Consider the following 17,688-nt stretch of genomic DNA (forward strand, 5'->3'; position numbering starts at 1 on the left):
TTTTCTTTGTGTTGAATATGTGCTCATAAGATCAACCAGGTGGTTTTAAATTACTCTCTGGAACTTCTGGCTAGCAGTTTTGTTGCTGTTGGTTTGTATCCCAAGTGTTATCAGTGGAGCAGTGGGATGTAATTGCTGTGGTTGTGAATGATTCAGGTTGTTTTTCAGATTTCTTTCCGCTGTGTATCAGTGCAAAGGGATTCACATTTCCCAGGCTCACTGTAAACTAAACTCATGTGCTCTGTAAAGTGACTGACACCCCAGGCAGTGTCCTGTGCTGTGAACCTCAGTCTAGCCCAGGTATCTGCTGAGCAAAAAGAGATCACCAGAGGACTGGCTGTGACCTGTCTGAAATGATCATCCCATGCCCTGAAGGTACACATGTCTGTAGTTGGTTTGTGTTTTAGACTGTGTTCACTACTGCACTATCTGAGAACTTTTACAAAACTCATGGAAACCAGAGATCAAAGAACCTTCTGCTTTCCTGTCATCTGCTGCAGAAGAAAGCGACCTCACCACGGACTTACACAAAGACAAGCCCCACAGAGGAAGCCCCTGGCAGTGACACTGCTGCAAAAGGCAGCAATGAATATTATTTTGTTGGCTACCTCATCAAAGGAATCAATAACCAAAGGTCATGGGAATGGGAGGTCCTTTCAGATCAGGATGAACACACATGACAGGATCACAGTCAGCAGTCATTCCTGCAGGCCAGAAGCCATGCTGGAAGTTTATACAAAGTTGTAGTCTTCAGGATGTCAGCCTGGGCCCCGTGAGCTTTGCAGCCATTTTTGTGGTTCATTCTCCATCCTCTCACCCAAGGGTCTGGTGAATGTGGCTGTCACCTGTATTAAGACACTCCCTGGGATTGTCAATCTCATCTCCAAAAGAGCAGCAATAAAGCATAAGCTTTCAGACTGCTGAGCTGGGGCGGAACTGTACGGAGCGCAGCCGAGGAGCACAATGAGGAGCTATTTTTAACACCATTCCTGCATCCACTGTCGTATGTGGTGTGACAGGATCTCTTGTCACTCGCATTGTTTCTCTGGCCAGCGTGAAAATCCAGTTTTCTTTTGCATGATGTTATACAGTGTCCTTATACGTACTAGAAAAGGGAAAAATACCATAGTGAAGGCATGTACTTTCATTTGGGGTTTTGTTTAGGTGGGTGTTTTGTTTTGGTGGTGTTTGTTTTTTTGGTTTTTTTTGTTTGTTTGGGGTTTTTTTGGTTTTTTTGTGTTTTTTGGTGGTTATTTTTTTGGGTTTTTTGTTTTTTTGTTTTTTGTTTTGGTGGTTATTTTTTTGGGTTTTTTGGTTGTTTTTTTTTTTAAGTCTCTAGAGGCGGTTCTGTTTATTTTCTGAATTCTTCATTATTTTCTTTGCTGCTGCATTCTTTGCAGCCTCCCTGGCAGTGCTCCAAGCTTCAGTGAGCGCAGGAGGTGTAGCACTGGCCACACAATGTTTCCCCATCAGTTTCTCTCCCCTCAGCAGCCCCACAGCATTTCATACCAAAGGTAATTAACTACAGCGCTTTTTGCCCAGATTTGTGTGCCAGATTGCAGAGGCTCATGTTCTGCACACTGCCCGTCAGCCCCGTGCTCAGCTGGGCAGCAGCAGCCCCAGCAGCTGTGAGCAGCCTCGGGCCCACCTGCACCAGCCCCTGCTCCTCATTCCCTCCACCTGGGAGCACATTCACAGCAGGGACAGAAGGTTTCTAAAGCACAGGGAGTGTGTTGTGACTTCTGTTTTTTCTCAGAAGAAGCTGCAGGTATTTCTTGTGTTTGGTTATGAATTAGTGTGCAGCTGCTGGGGACCCCTGCCAGGCAGGTGGGGTCTTTACCCAGCAGGGTGTGTGGCCCTGGGGCAGCAGCAGGGACTCCGGGGGAAGTCAGCAGCTTGTGGGGAGGTGAGTGCTGCCTACACAGGTTTATGTTCTGCATTGGGTAATGGAGGTTCTTTAGTTGCTCTGTGGTGCATTTTAGTATCCGTGTTAAAGTCAGAAGCACTCTGTCTCTGGTGCTTTTCTGCAGTGGAGTAAAGACAACCAGGATAAACCAGCTCTCCTGTGCTGTGAGAGCCAGTGGGACTGAACTGCAGCAAATCCCTCCCCCTCACACATGTGTGCAATAGCCATGGGTTTTATTTGCTCGCAGAGCACTAAGGAAACAGCAAGACTATCCCTGTTCAGCGTGTCCCAGCAGCGTGTGTGCCTGGTGCAGGGCAGTGCTCAGGAGACCCCACCAAAGCACTGAGGCTGAGGAGACCTTGGCTGATTAGCTGCTCTCTGTGCTTGCCTTCTGCTCCAGGATTCAGGCTGGTTAGTAAGACTGTGTATCCATCCAGAAAATGCTGGGAAGGATGCCGTGTTGCTATGGTATTTATTGCTGCCAGCGGTGTCAGGGGTTTAATTGCAACACACACATATAAAGAATCTCAGCCAATACAAGTATTTTTCACCTAGAAGATTAAGTCTGTGCTTCTGTCTGTCTAATTCACCACAACTCCTGTGTTGGTATGTGGCAGTGGCAGGGAACTAACCTGTCCTGTTTTTGAAAGACAGGATGAGTAAAAACCTGTGAGAAATCCAAAAAAGGCATTAGGGAAAGTGAACTCCTGAAGTCTGCCAGAAGTAGCTACCAAGATGCTCGTGCACAGCTGTATCTGTAAAATACATGTGCTCAAGCCTTGTCTTTTTGCTTTTTTCCCTTTCCTTTTCCATTCCTGTTTCCCCTTTCCTAATTAAGTTCAAGTCCTTACATAGCACAGCCAAATTCAAATTTAAGCTGCCCCACGGCACAGGTGCAGGTTTAAAACAAGCTTAACTTTGGCAGCTCCATCCATCACTACCAGTTCTGAAGATTTCTCCCTGCAGCCCCACTTTAAGTACTTATGGAGGCAGGAGTGTCTGAGAAACCTTGAAGAGGTTTTGGTTCTTTTTAAGCTTCGCTCACTTGTAGAGATTTTCTTGAAGATGTGTCTGTTCAGGTGGATGAGGGATGAGGGGAAAGTATGAGCTTTGCTGTTAATTCCTACCTGGGTGGGGTACACAGACTCCCCTGTAAATGTCACTGCAGTTGTGCAAATCTGAGGGAGTTGTGCTTTTGCATTGGAATTTCCTTCCACGTTCCCAATCTCCCAGCTTACAAAACTGGGGGCAGAAGGAAACTGTGCTATTACATATGTGGATTTTCTATAAAAGGAAAATTATGGCCTCTTCTTCATCAGGGGCTGCCACTGGGGGGAAATGCTAAGCAGCAGTAGCACAGGGAATGCACTATCCAGCCTGGGAGCTCCTGTGTGCTCAGCAGTGGGACCAAGACAGCACAACAAGAAATGGCTTCCTGCAAGCAGGGCTTAGAGAGGAGAAATAGACTGCTTTCAAAGCTCTCCAGCAATCTTTTTTGGTGAGTTTTACGGTTAAGCAGAAGGTATTTTAGAAGAACTAACGCTAACAGAAAAATGTATTGAACGCTCTCAGCATGAGAGGTAGAAAGAAAGCTAAGATAATCCATATGGAACCTTGAGTCAAAATAAAGTATTTATTTTTATTTTCCTTTAGAATGATAATACTGCATATGCAACCTGGCTAGTGGAAGCGGACAGACAAAAATATAAAGTAAAGCCATTCAGCTGAAAGCTAAATTAGAAAAAGCATCCTTTAGGAAAGGGTACAGGAAGTGTGCACGAAATACTGCATGAAATTACAATTCTGCCAACACAAATTGTAAGTAGCTCTGTAAAATAGGGGTGGGCACCTCTCATTTGTGAGCAGCAAATAGAGCAGCTATGGCCAGGTGTGCTGAAGGGCTGCAGGCTGGTTGCTCTGACCCCAGTGTACACCAGGGAGAAGAGTCTAAGGCCACAGCAGCAAATGGAAGCAGCATATGATGCCAAAGTACAGCCCTGGACACCTGTCTTCGTAGCTTGAGTCTGCTGCATTTCCTTTACCCAGGAAAAACTGTTATGGAGGAAACCTGTCTGTGTCTCACGTAATCATCCGAGGAAAACCGTGGAAAATGAAGTGTGAGGGTGGGTTTGTAGGTTACCCTCACTGAGGGGGCAGACATTAGGGAGGGAGCAGGAAAGGGAAGCACAACACCGGCACAAGGGCAAATGGGACTGAGTTCCCAGGAGGCTCCTGTGGCTGGAGGTTCTAAAGGGCTGTAGCCCTCTGAGCCACCATTTGCCGGCTGGAAGGAGCTGTGAGATATTTACCCTGCCTCAGTTGTCTCTGCCAGTGTCGGTGCCCTTGTGTTACTGCCAGCAGCCCTAAAGTTTTAAAGATTTAGCTTGGAAACCTTATTAGTATGAAAATGTCATTTTCTTAAAATAGAAGTTTCCTCAACCAGCATGAAGAGCCCTCAAGTTCAGGGCCCCCAAGTACTCCAGGAGCAGTGTTATTTTTATTTTGAATGGCCCTCATGCTTTATAAAGCCTTACACCAACCTGCAGTTGTTCATGGTGTCAGTGGTAATTGGCATAACTGTTCAACACTAGCAGGACATTTTCAGACCCTTTGTAGGTCTCTTATTTTTACCAAGTGATATTTGGCAGGACTTGATCACATTGAGGAACTTTGAGAATAATAACCTGAGTGAAGGTTGGGCAGATGGCACCAACAGTGGTGTGTGAAGTGTGGGTCAACAGAGTTGCATCCAAGGGTAGCCTTGAAATAGATGTCAAGAGCTGGGGAAAGGTGGTGGGGAGGTCACTGAAGTGGCCTGGAACAAATATATGACTAAATGAAAGTTATTAGCCTGTAATTTCATCATGAATTACCACCTTAGCACAAAACTATTACCACAAGAGTAAAGAAACACATAAATATAAATTAGCAATACCATCACTTCAAGAACTGTCTCATAAATGCTTTTTATCTCTGAATTGTGGCTTACTATACGGTAATCCTCCCACAGACCTGAGCCCCTAAAGCAACCTTAACCCTTCTGGCAGTAGTCTTAAAAAAAAAAAAAAATCAACGGGACCTAATTTTTTTTTCCCTGACTTGCCTTTTAATTAATATACAAACAGTGTAGCTGTTTCTGGCCTTCTAGAATCATTTCCAGTTCTTCTATTTTTGCCACCTAATTTTGGAAACTCAAATGCACTAGTGCAGGGATGAAAATGCTATGGTCCATAAAAATTAATTAGTTTTGTCAAGAAAGATCAGCTCTAGAGGGAGTGCCAATACAATTTAAATGCTGCAGGTCATAACTGAAGTTATATTTTTGTGCTACTTCTTCAGTAAAGTTTTAATTTTTCAGTGGCTGGCGGATGCACCTGTCTGCAACAATTCACTTCAGCTACCCAACCATATATATAGCTTTTCTTAAATCCCTGTGGATAGAATGCATTTCTGTTACCTGCAGGCTGACCATTGATGGGGAAGGCACAGGCCACAGGTAGCCCATTTAATTTGTTCTGTTCCTGAAAGGTGCTGATAGGCAGCTACTTAAGGATATTGAGCTGCCCCTGGATATTAAGAAAGGTAGTGCAGCCTAATTTGTGGTCAAAATTTGCCTGCTAGATCCTGGTGTTAGCTTAACTTGTTCTCACCCAGATCTTTGTGATTTCCAACATAAGGAATGAGGAGATTTTTGAACATAGTTTTAATCCTGGAATTATCTGTATTGGGTACAGAGTGCACACACATTTTTCTTCTTGGAGCCGTTCGCTTACGTTGCTAAAGCTTGTGGGAACAGGAGCAGCGCTGAGGCTGCCTCAAATTTGAGCCTTGACACCCTTCAGCTCCATCTCTTGTGTAGGGTCTAAAGTGTGCCATAACCTTTGGAATTATCCTTTTCCTGTCTTTTTGGGCATTGGTGGCATCTGTGGAGGCCTCTCAAGCTTGGAGCTGCCAGTGCGTGTCCCCTAGGCTGGGGATGTCTGAGCCACGTTGTCCCTCCGTGGGTTGGGCGTAGGTGACTGATGACACAGGCAGCTGGGACTCATTCTCAGAGGCTCTGGCAGGATCTGTGTTGGATGTGATTGCGTTTGCACAAAGCAGAAAATTAAGCCCCACCAAAGTTGTCTTCATTTTTTCTTCCTTTTACACACAACTAATTGAGGAGCCACTCCACAGGCAGCTCCTGGTTGGACTGTTAAATTCAGTGCACGTGCACAGAACACCCCTGAGCATCCATAGGGACACACCAGAGAGGGTTGCTCTCAGAGGTCCCATAAAACAAGAAATTATCTATTGTAATGCAGATTTCCCCTCTTCCTCAAAAGTGTAACAGGCACAGCGCTCTTCACACAGGCTTTGCATCCAGCAGTATTTCAGCTGTCCCTTCTGGATTAAAATATATGCCTTGACTAACAAGTGGCTGTGTGCTGGGAGTTATTTGGGAAAGCAATAATGAGCTGTGCTACTTGTGGAAGGGGGGGGAAACGATGAAGAACCTTGTGACAGACCATGCATAGCAATCTCCTCGCTCTTCACAGCTCCTTGAGGACAATCCTGCCTCCAAGCCAGAGGAAGGAGAGCCTCCCCCCTCAGCAAGTGCAAACTGTGATCAGCTCAAGGGTTAGTGGTGACAAAGGAAATTGGGCAGGTGTGCAAGAGAAAGGACAGGCTCTGCGTTATTGCTGTGACTAATAACAAAATTGCTGCAGGTTTTCACAGTTAAGCTGTTTTTCTCCTGACCTGTGGTAAGCTGGCTATTCCAAATAAGCTGCTTTTAGCTCTCAGATGTGAAAGAGATAGGTGAGCAAAGCCTTGCTCACCCTCTAATCAATGCAGAATTAAAGAAAGAGCCACTTAGTATAATTTTACCCAGTAATGACGATGGCTCTGTTAACTAAGGAGGGGCTAGAGCAAGGGTGGGGGTGTGTGTGGGTGCAAGAGACTTTACTACAGCTTTGTGGTATCCATTAAAGCCATATATCACTATACACTATGCTTGCTAGTCACCTAGCTCTTCAAAATCACTTGGGAACTCTTGTTGTCAGTTGCCATTGTGTAGCTGTCCAGCTTGTTTTCAGAGCCCTTTGGGGGTTTTTTGTTCATTGCGCTTTTGTGACTTTTAGGGTCTCACAGCAGTAGTAGTCAGTGTCTGCTGTTTCCCTCACCCCAGCTAGAAGTGATCCCCTTTGGTGCCCAAATGGCTAGTGTCTTACTTTGGCCATGTCTGTCCTTGTCACCTGTTTCCTACGCCCCTTAGCTAGCTTTTTCTCAGCGTTTAGAAGTCTTTCTCACACACCCCTCATCAATTTTTTTTCCTTTGGCAAATGGAAAGTCTCTTCTGGGTCTCTGCAAACTCCTCCCCCCACCCCAGGACTGTCACAGAGGCCTTGCTTGGAGGATGGCACTTTGGGCTACCACACAATTACATCAGGTGCCCCATGAAGAGTCACTTCTCAGGCCACGCTGAGGAATGGCTCTAAGCTGAAGGAATAGCTGAACAGCAGGTTTGAAGTGCTCCAGGCGTAGAGCCGTGTGTTGTCTGACTGAACGTGCCCCGTGCTGACAGCTGCTGTATAAGCAGGACTGAGAAGGAAATTTGTGGGTGGGAAGCACCATTTCACATCCATGCTGCTTTCCTCAGAAACTTCACGTGCTGAAGACTTTCCTTAACCCAGCTACAAAAGGCTGATTTGCTTTTTAAACTCACACCATTAGGGGAGGCATGTTCCATGCAGTGCACAACAGGGATAGAAGTAACCAGTCTGCATCGCACCCATCCTGCAGGCTTCCAGGGCACAGTAGTGTTTCTCCACAACAGCGGAGCACTTATTTTTCTTATACAAGGCCATAGTTTTCCACAGCTCTCAAGTCATAAGTCCGTTTCAGCTTTATTTATAGAAACAGAAAAAGATACAAAATTATGAAAGATATATAAAGCACTGAAAAAAAACAGAAAACAATTTGAGTTCAGAAATAAGCATGCTCTCTATGACCTTCAGGGTCATTTCCATATTGGAGCCGGAAGTTCTGCACGCATACAAATTGGAATCCAATCCCTCAGTAGCACCTCGGTTCATGTAATAATGGTAATCGATAAGACTGAAGAACAGATTCATGACTTTTTGCTCTGATGCTAATTCCACTTAATTACAAAGTTTGAGCAAAGTCTGAGAAAGTTTGTGCCCTTAGCTCAGCGCTGCCCCAAAACGGAGGCCAGTCTCAGATCCTTTTAGTAAATTCAGAGGCTTAGAGCCACATGTTCTGTGGCTGAGAGAATCCCTGCAATCATCATCCAGTCAGCCAGGAGAGCCATGTCTTTGGCCAGGCAGCATTCAAGGTGAGTTATTTTCAACAGGCCACGGTGCCTCCCAGAAATGGCTTCCAGGGAAAAACGTGGCATTCTTATGGCAGGGGAGCTGGGGGAATCTTAACATAAGAGGCCGGAGCTTCTGCTTTGAAATGGCAAAAGATGGGCTTTTCTCTGGATGGATAGAGAGCTGAAGCCTCTGCCCTTATTTCTTCAGGAATAAATGGAGGGTAACAAGAAGGCTGCAATAGTTGTGAGCAGCAGAGACAGCAGAAATGCAGGCAATAAGCAGAAGCCTGTCTCAGGAACTCAATTTCTTGTTGAAGGGATAAGTCATATCAGACTTGGCTGAAGCTGCAGGAGTGATGGACAGTAGGATACCACTTCCCAACAGGCTAAAATGTCTGCCAGGGGCACGTAACATGTTTTGACATGTTTTGGGTAGAGGAAGTTGCTTTTGGAAGAAGTCTACTCCAGCACTTGTGGCCTTTTGACCACGCCCAGGGGGAATGTCTAACTTTAGAAAGACTAAAGGCCTTCTGGCTGCTCTTCACTATCAGTTTAAAACACAACAGTGTAGGAGACACCCATAGCATCAGACAGGGGAAGGGTCTCCCCTTAGAAAACAGCACCCTGCAACCTGGCCACCTGCAGGTGTGACCTTCCCAGCTCTGGACAACACAGTCTTTGGGCAAAGATGCTGCTGCAACAGGTCTGGCTATGGCCAAAGGACATGGAGCTCCAGCTAATTTGGTGCCACTGTATTGCACCATTCTGTTTTTTTCTAAAGGTCTTGAAAAGTTCCTCCCAGGGTGTCTGCAATATATTGCAGGAGCTGATTGCTTGGACACCAGAGAATGAAGCAGACTGAGCAGATTTACTATTCACCCAGGATATCTGGATATCGCCTTTTGTAACAACAATACAATACTGAACAGTCTGAAGGTGATATTAGCCCCAAAATAAAGGTAGTATTTTATGCTTTAGCTCTAAGACAAGGCAGAGTGCACTTAAGACCCAAGGAGCTTTAAGAGCATATTTGATTAAAAAGGAAAGCTGTTCCTTAAGAAAAGACCTTCCTCCCTACTCTCTCTTTTTAAAGAAACAAAACCATTTCTAAGGTTACCAAAAAGGTGTTATTTTAATGGCAAAATTTTAAATGAAGACATTAAAAAGAAAAAGCAGGCTTCGCTACAGTAGGTGGAAAAGTAGATTAAGGCAGAACTACTCCAGTCAGTGAAAATACAAAATGTTCTAGCTTATATCGGAAAGCAATCAAGAAGAACTGATGAGCATCATGCCCTTCATGGAGTAGTGTAAGTGCAGGGCACAGCCCTACATGTCCCTGGACAGCATCTGTGAGAGACTGGGCTTTTTGAATTCTCCAAGGTAGATTTTTTTTTTTTCTTCAGTATCTCAAAATAGGCAGCAAAACATGAAAACAACCCTCAACATATATAAAATACGTGTTCTGAGATGCACAACTCTAATGTACACAGAGTCACAAAGATGCTGTTTTACAGAAATAACATAATTCAAAATGCTTCATAATTTCTCCCCAGCCTCAGCCCGTCAGTGTTTCTGCAGTTCAGTTCCTGCATTTGCAATCCAGAATCAATTAAATGAGCTTTTGGTTTTAATATATGGACTGAAGACTTGGTCTGGCCCACCCTTGTGCAGACATAATATCCAGTGTAGAAAAACCATCAACCTGCCTTAAGAATAATCGTTTGCATCATTCCAAATGTGCAGCATACTTCTGCTCCCATTCAATTCCAACATGAGAATAGCAGTACAGGAACCCGAGAACAGTCAGCGTCGCCCATGGCCAGCCTATAAATAGAAAAGACAGACACTCCTTGTCAGAATAATTAATGACTGCTTCAAGTAGTAATACTCTTGGGATGACCAACTTATGCCTCTAATTAATTTTATTAGCAATTCAGTCTCATAAGTAAGTAGAGTCAACCCACAAAATTTGAAAAGTAAAATTGTCTAAGCTCCACAGTTGCCTGACCCCCTGGCAGTCCTTGTCTTTCTCGTTTTCAGGGAAGTGAACCAGATTTATTCCTGTTGCATTACAAAGGTATGTTTCTATCCTCTCCTTTATAGTGGGTTTGTCTATCAAGGAGATTCCCCCAATGAACCCAGATGCTTTAGGCTGGCTGTTTCCTAGGGACAAAGGGATGCATAACCACAATGAAGATTATTAAAAATGTGAACAAGTGCAGTTACCTGTTCTGCAAAAGGAGTCTGGGGTAATCTCTGATTCAGGTTGTTCTGGATATCCTGCAGCTAGGTGTAAAGCCTGATGTACCCCTCTACAGCCCACTAACAGCTAATGTGTGTCAGTGAAGAAAACACAGACCTCTCTGCCTGATTTGCCTGATGCCCAGGTTATTTTCTAACTATAAAGACTCTTCCAGTATCTAAAACCTTTGCTGGGGAAATTATTTTCATTACTATTTCGAATTCTTTTTAGAAAAAGCTGTCACCTTTTCACTCAAACTTATCACAGCAAACAGCAGTAAGCAGGAGGCCACAAGCTTTCCAGTTTCCACAAGACCTCCACAGGTGGTCTATTGCTTTCCAGTAGAGTTGCAAATAATTCAAAAGGTCTGTAATCAAGTAAATCATTTTGCATTCCTTGATACCTTTTCTGACACCTCTGTTTCCTTTGTCTGTTCTCCTTTCTCTAGAATTTATGAAATTTAGATCTTACAGGTTGAAATCCTCAATGCTAGGCCCCGATGTTTTTTAGTATGTGTTGTGTGGGGAAGGGGGACAAGAGAGGAAGATGTTTGAAGGGTTTTTTTTTAATGGCTTTTTGTTGTTGCCATTGTTGACATAAAAATTTTGGTCATGTGCATGAATGGTTTTCTGCATGCTGTCCTTGAACTACCAACATCTGCTTCTGAAAGAAAAGCTGCCCCTCTGGGGGAAAACTGGTCTAAAGGAACCTACTGGCAGATGTGAGATTCCCCTTTGTCCTGTGTGATCGTGATACGCAAAGCAGTCACACGAGACGAGAGATTTTTGCAGGGCAGAGACTTCTCCGATCCAGCTCAAGCTGAGTCAGGGCGGCGAGAGAGCCTCCTTGCTTATTTCTTACTTTTTATACATTTGTGGGTCTGGCTGAAGATTGGCTTCTGGGGTTTTCACCTCTCAGCCAACTGGCCAGACCAGCCGTCAGTTACAATTGTTTTCAGGTTAGAAATATGCAAACAAAGGACAGAGAATGAAAAACAAAGGATTTGTTTATGTTACATCTGTGAGAAAAAAGTAGAAACTGCTTCTAATATTGTACAGTAGCTAAAAAGTCTGACTCCATTTTATAAAAATTCAAAAGGCTTTAAAAAACTCAGAAAAACCAAAGTAACAGTCCTAGAAGAAGGGATGGAGAGAAGCCGTAACCTCTGCACAACGTGATACTCCAGGAAGAGCTCTTTCTGAAGGTATATTTACCAGGTGCTTTGCAGGCTGGTTTTGTCCAGGCTCCCAGGTAATTCCAGTCAGAGGACAGTTTATTTGTGCTCACATCCAGCTGAGCCTTAGCTCAGTTCCCTGCCCTCAGCAGAACTCACAGCCCCAGACTCAGTCCTGCACTTCTGGGATGGCATGTGTTGGGACCCTTCTGTTCTCCAAGAACTGGGCAGTGTCACTTTATTTCAGAACAGAAAAAAGAAAGCATCCCCCTGCTATGAATAGCTGTGCTTGTTTCATGAACCTCTAATTATTCTGGCCTTGCTTTGTGGTGAAATACAGGCCTGTAACCTGACTGATTTTCATGGAGACATTTACAAATATTAATCCCTTGTCTTCACAACACCCTGAAGTGAAATTATACATTTGTTTAATTATTTGTTTCACAAAACAGATTTGCTGAGGTATCCCCAAAGGGATTTTTAACCATAAAAATCTTGTTTTTACTTCAGTGAAATTAGCCTACTGCAGATTGGGTTTCACCTTCAATAGCAAGCTAAAGCCCAGCTGTGCTTTGTCTCTGCTAAAATTGCATGTAAAAGTATGTCAATAGATGTAATAAAAACATACCTCCTCTGGCAGCAATATTGTGGTGGCTGCTTTATACAGACAGAGCCAGAAACCGAAAACAGGACTGAGTCTAGAATTGTTCTTCTTTTTTAGGGGCACTTTGGAAATTTGCTAGTTACACATTTTGCATTTTTAAATACTGTAAAGCTCTGGCACACAGAAAATGTGCCAACAGTAGCTGACTTGCTTGCTCTCCCCAACCAGCATATTAGAGATCTTGTCAGAATACACAGCTATGCACTGGAAATCTTTTCTAGATGTCGTAGATTCCTGATAATATTCCTCCATAGTGGCCAGAACCTTGGTTCACAGGATTTTTAGCCACTGTAATCAGGCCTGTGCTAATCCTCCTGGAATGCATGGAGTCAGTCCTGTACAGCATCAGCACATCCCCTCCTCCTGATCTAAGGAAGGTGAGAAGGAAGGGGAAAGACAAAGTGACCCCAATATGGGCAAAGGAAAGGGGATTTTTAAAAATTGAATCTTGCTACCATTCTTCTAGGAGATGCTGCACAAATCCCAAAGCATTTCTTGCTGCACAAGTAGGAGACAGCTCCAAGCAGGGGTAAAGGGGCCTTGCCTTTCCTGCCATACTGGAACCACGTGCACTGCTGGTGGGTGTGGGGAAATGCATGTGAGTGAAGCAAAGGCATCATGTTCTCCTCCTTGGCAATCCCAGATTACCTCCAGCCCACTCAGGGCAGATTTGCACAGGTGCATCCCCGCTTGAGAAGCAGCCCAAGGACAGCCTGGAGCAAGCAGGGGACCTTTAAACTGTTCCCACTCATCTCTTCCATTTGAGGACTGGATTTACAATAAAGTTGTTGAAAAATCTGAAGAACTTGGTCTCCAGAAGGTGGTGATGTAAGGAAGGACACATGGAGCAATGCTAATTCAGCAAGGGTGCAATTTCAAATTCTGCCCAGCATGTGTTTTCCTTGTAGGTGACCCCCATAAGCAAACAGCAGCACGAGCTGCTCTCTCGCAAGGTGAGGTCACAGAAGCCTTTTCTGGCTTCCAGAGTTTCTCCTTGTAAACCCAATCAACCAAAGAGTAGCAATGGCCTTGGATCCACAGTTCCAAGGAAATTGCCTCCTTTTACCCTGGGCCAGCACCTTAGGGTATGTTCCTACCTCAGGCCTTTTGCTGCCTCTCATTCTGCTCCTACTCTCACACAGCATCTATGGGGCTCCTCTTTTTGGTGACTCCTCAGCTTTACCTTATCCCCCTAAACCACTGCACCCTCACCCGTGCTGTGCCAGTCTCCAAACTCTGCTTGGAAGCATGCATGCCTGCATTCTAGATCAGTATCCCACTATAAAGTCATACATTCATACATAGAGTGTATACCCTTCAAAACTTTATTGGTTTCAGATCAAGCACCAGGCTGTTAGGAAATGACAGAGTTAAGTCTGTCTATTCAAAACCAGGGCAGATACCACCTTAAATCTTACAGTTTCTTGTCTGGTTTCAGTAATTTGATTTTGGGCTTGAAGGCTGAGTTTCATGGGACTACACAGATTGTCATGGTTTATTTTCATAGAAAGATGAATTTGTGTTCATTAACATATGCTGTTTGTAGATACAAGGACTAATTAATATGATTGAAAATCCAGCAATATTTGTGAGCTTTACCTGCACAAATTTCTTTTAAGACAGCTGGATATCACTTTTAACAAAGGAACACCAGGTGAACCAAATTCTCTGCTTATGGTGAGATATGCTGCTCCACAAAACATCAAACACAAACTCCTTTGTGAGGAGGAGTGCAAATTTTGTGAAAAGGAAGAATCAGCACTTAATCCGTTTATCACAGAACCTCCTCCCAGAGAAGTCTTCAGTCCCAGCTAGGCCTGAGGCACTGCTCAGCCCAACACAGCCCATGGACTTTCCAGTAGCCCTGCTTGTTAAAACCACACTTTGGTATGTTATGTACTCAGCTTTCAGCCTAATGAGCAGGAGACTTGTTTTCATTACATGATGGAGACAGAATTGATATAAACTTGCTGCAATAGGAACAGCTTTTGCAGTTACTCTTTCATTTAAACTTCCTATCTCTCATTCCAATGTATTTCTGCATACCTTGCAAATGACTAGGAAAGTTCATGTTTCTAGCACGCTTTGGATTTTGATAGGAGTGGGGTAAAACTAAGCTTTCAGCTGAAAAATAATAGTCTGGGTCACAGCTCTGAAAAGACCAGTTAAATCCTTATTACCCTCAGTTCAAATCATTTGAACCAACACTTAATCGTGTGTCCAGAAGGAAGCTTTTTTAAATGTCCTCATCACCCACAGTAATGAAAAAGAATCACACCAGCCCTGTTTTGGGCATACCCAGGTTTCACATCACCACCAAAACACTAAGAATCTGTCCTTTGTTCATTCCAGCCTGTGAGATGTAAGAGAAAGGGGCTGTAGTTATGTTCTGCATTTTCCAAAACTGCCTTAGTGGCTCTTGGACCTAAATGTTATTTTTAGATGTGCCTTGGCTGCACAGTCCTCAGAAGTCTTCAAGTGCAGAGCAGTTATTAAATCAATTGAAGTCAGAGGAACTAATCTCCCTGAAAAGCTTGGCTGCAGGAGCATACATCTACTCTGAGTTTGATTTGGAAGTACCTAAGTTGCTGTAAGGCTTAGCACTCAGGAAAATTTATTCTTAAACAAGAGTTCAAATGTGACAAAAACACTGAAGCAACTCCACTGTAAAGTGGAATTAAAGAGACACAACAGTGGGAAGGAGGGGGAGCAGGCACCAGTCTGTCAAGCATAATAAAAAGCCAAAGCAAACCAGCATTTGAGGCCAAGACATCTCTTACTGACAATTACTAATAGGGGATCAGTAAAACTACCACTTTTTCAGAAGAAAAAAACCACATTCCAAATTACAGATCTGTTGAAAGAAACCTATTATCTAGCCCAACATTTGAAGCATCTCCAAATGTTGGGCTAGATGAACTCTGCATTTTAAAATTTTAATTTCATGTCTTTTTGTCACTTCCAGGTGGACCTGTCTGACCATTACAGCAGGGAATGTGACACGGGATGTGTTACAAACATGGTGCAGTTTGATACCCAATTAGTCTTCAGATACTTGGAAAAGAAAACTCTGCCTGTTTTCAGCTGTGTTGTAGCAAAGCCCTAACCTGATTCAGAGCAGGTTTTTTTGCTGCTGCTTTCAGCCTCCACATTGCACATGTGTCTAAGGACAGGCAATAAATTCTGCCAGCAAACACACAAGCCCTCCAAGTCCCAGCTGGGCATCTCCATCCTCCCACCCCATGTAGAGCAGCACACAGTCACAGGGTCTGTAAATTCAAGAGGCCACCTTGTCCCATTATGAGCCCCCAGCTAACAGCTCCCATGTATTTCCCCTCCATCCATTGTGCAGCTTGGGAGTAGAGCAGCTCAACCAATGGGAACCAGCTGGGGAGATGAGGTAAGGCTGACCTGACCTATTCCTATAGATTTCCAGCCACTGAAGACACTTTAGCTGGTGGGTATGGAAAAGGTCCAAATATTAATAAAGAATACTACTGTACAATAGGTAGTTTTCAAAGGAAGCCCAAGGAAATGCTGTAAGGATAACTCAGATCTGTCCCATGCAGCATCTGGAAACATGACTGAGAAGGACAAAATTCTAAGCTTCCAGGTCTAGACCTGATCCTCAGCCAGGTACACTGGCAGTAACCACAAAAGCTGCCTCTTCAGTAGACATGAAGCAGTTTCCAGCAAAAGGCACTAACAAATGTGTAACATAGTACTCTACTTATGTGAATTGTAAATCATATCACCCTGAAGAATGTTTACATCTGTGGCTTTCTGAGTACTTATCACTGCTGTGAAAAATTAAAAATTGAGAGATAACAGTACAAGACCATCGGCTGCCACACAGGATGACTACAAATCATTCAGATCAGTATTACTGAAAGCAAAAATGCCAAAATCTCTTACTGTTTTCATAATACAAATAGGTTGGATTTAGTAGACAGAGGTCACAAAAGTTGTGGCTTTCCTGTGTTTTTACTGTGCATGGAACCAGGCTTTACCATAGCTAAAACAATTTTACTCTTATGCTTGATGGCACTGAAGAAAGTTGTGTGCTGACAAAGACTTTCTTAAGCAACAAGAAATCAATATCAATGTCAGGGCTAAGGCTGCTGACCACGCTTTCCTGGTAATTAGATAAGCTGCAAATAAACAAATTCATAGGAAGACCTCAAAGATTGGCCTATCCTTTAGCTTTTATAAAGCCCCCCTAACACAATTCAGTGATGATGTCAAAATTATTTTCATTGCATTAACTATGTAAATGAAAGGAAAAAACAAACAAACAAACAAACAAAAATAAAACAAAAAAACCCGACAACCACCAAGCTGTGCTGTTTGCTGGTAAACGCTCTGTGGATGCAGATATCCATACAGGATATGCCTGCCTGCCTGCATGGATTCTCTATTTTGTCTCTGGAACTAGAACCTCATTTAATGCTAACTAACCACCACCACTACCAGCTCTCCAGAAGCTGCACAATGTAGACTAGACAGATTTTTTTCCCTGTATGTATCACCTGACACGAGCAGGATAACTTTACTCTGTATTTCTTGGTGTGGTTTTTTTGTGATATTATCCTACCTTAAGCATTTTTACTTCTAACACTTGTATAAAGCACAAAAAAATTCACAGAAGTTATGTCTTCTGCTTTATGTTTTAAAATAAATTTTTGCCCTCTACTAGTTTTCCTAGAAGAGCTACTCAGTGGAAAAAAAAAACTCCTGATATTTTAGGCAGTAATTGTGGTCTCATGCATATCAAGTTGACTCTGGAGTAATTCAACTGAAATCAAAAGAATCATATTCATGCTACTACTGAATTTGAATTAAAAGTAAGGAAGACTGATGAAACCTGCCTCTTGGAATCTTCCCGCCAAAATTGCTAACGGGAAAGGAAAAAAATCTGACCAACCAGCTTTAGTTTTCAGATTATGAAGGGGTGAATCTGTAAATCATACGCAATCTTCCCTCTCCTCCCATGTCTTAAATTGAGAGTGACACAAAGCTAACATGAAATCAAAGCCCAAAAATTATGAAATCTTAATGCTCATTTCTTTTTAAACAGAGACAAAAACTTCTAAAAGAATTATTATAAACAAAGACCCATCTTCACCCAGAAGCAAGGCAAAAGAACTACCTCTACAAAGTGTTCTGCAAAGAAAATATTTTAGAGTAATTTATCTGGCTTAGGACAACACTGCGTTTATCATTAAATGTCTACTCAGGTATTTCCAACAGAACTTCCTTAAACATAGTGTGAACAAGTACATAAAGATGAGACTTGCAAAAATTTGAGGGCGTTTTTCAGCTGTGATTATGTGCTGAGTGTTATATATACACCAATGGAAACATCAGAGCCAAGAGCTCCTTTGGT

General features: G+C 43.3%; 1 protein-coding gene across 1 annotated transcript in view; it reads right to left on the reverse strand.

The window, feature by feature from the left end:
* Positions 1-7,784: 7,784 nt before the first annotated feature.
* The window catches only part of HHAT (hedgehog acyltransferase), a 151,253-nt gene continuing 141,349 nt past the window's right edge, over positions 7,785-17,688 (reverse strand). Inside the window, exon 12 of the mRNA XM_040060444.2 lies at positions 7,785-10,046. Within this exon, the coding sequence (XP_039916378.1) occupies positions 9,949-10,046 (98 nt within the window). The 3' untranslated portion in view covers positions 7,785-9,948. The remainder of the gene's footprint in view (positions 10,047-17,688) is intronic.

This window comes from Hirundo rustica, chromosome 3 (genome assembly GCF_015227805.2).
Source record: "Hirundo rustica isolate bHirRus1 chromosome 3, bHirRus1.pri.v3, whole genome shotgun sequence".
Lineage (NCBI taxonomy): Eukaryota > Metazoa > Chordata > Aves > Passeriformes > Hirundinidae > Hirundo > Hirundo rustica.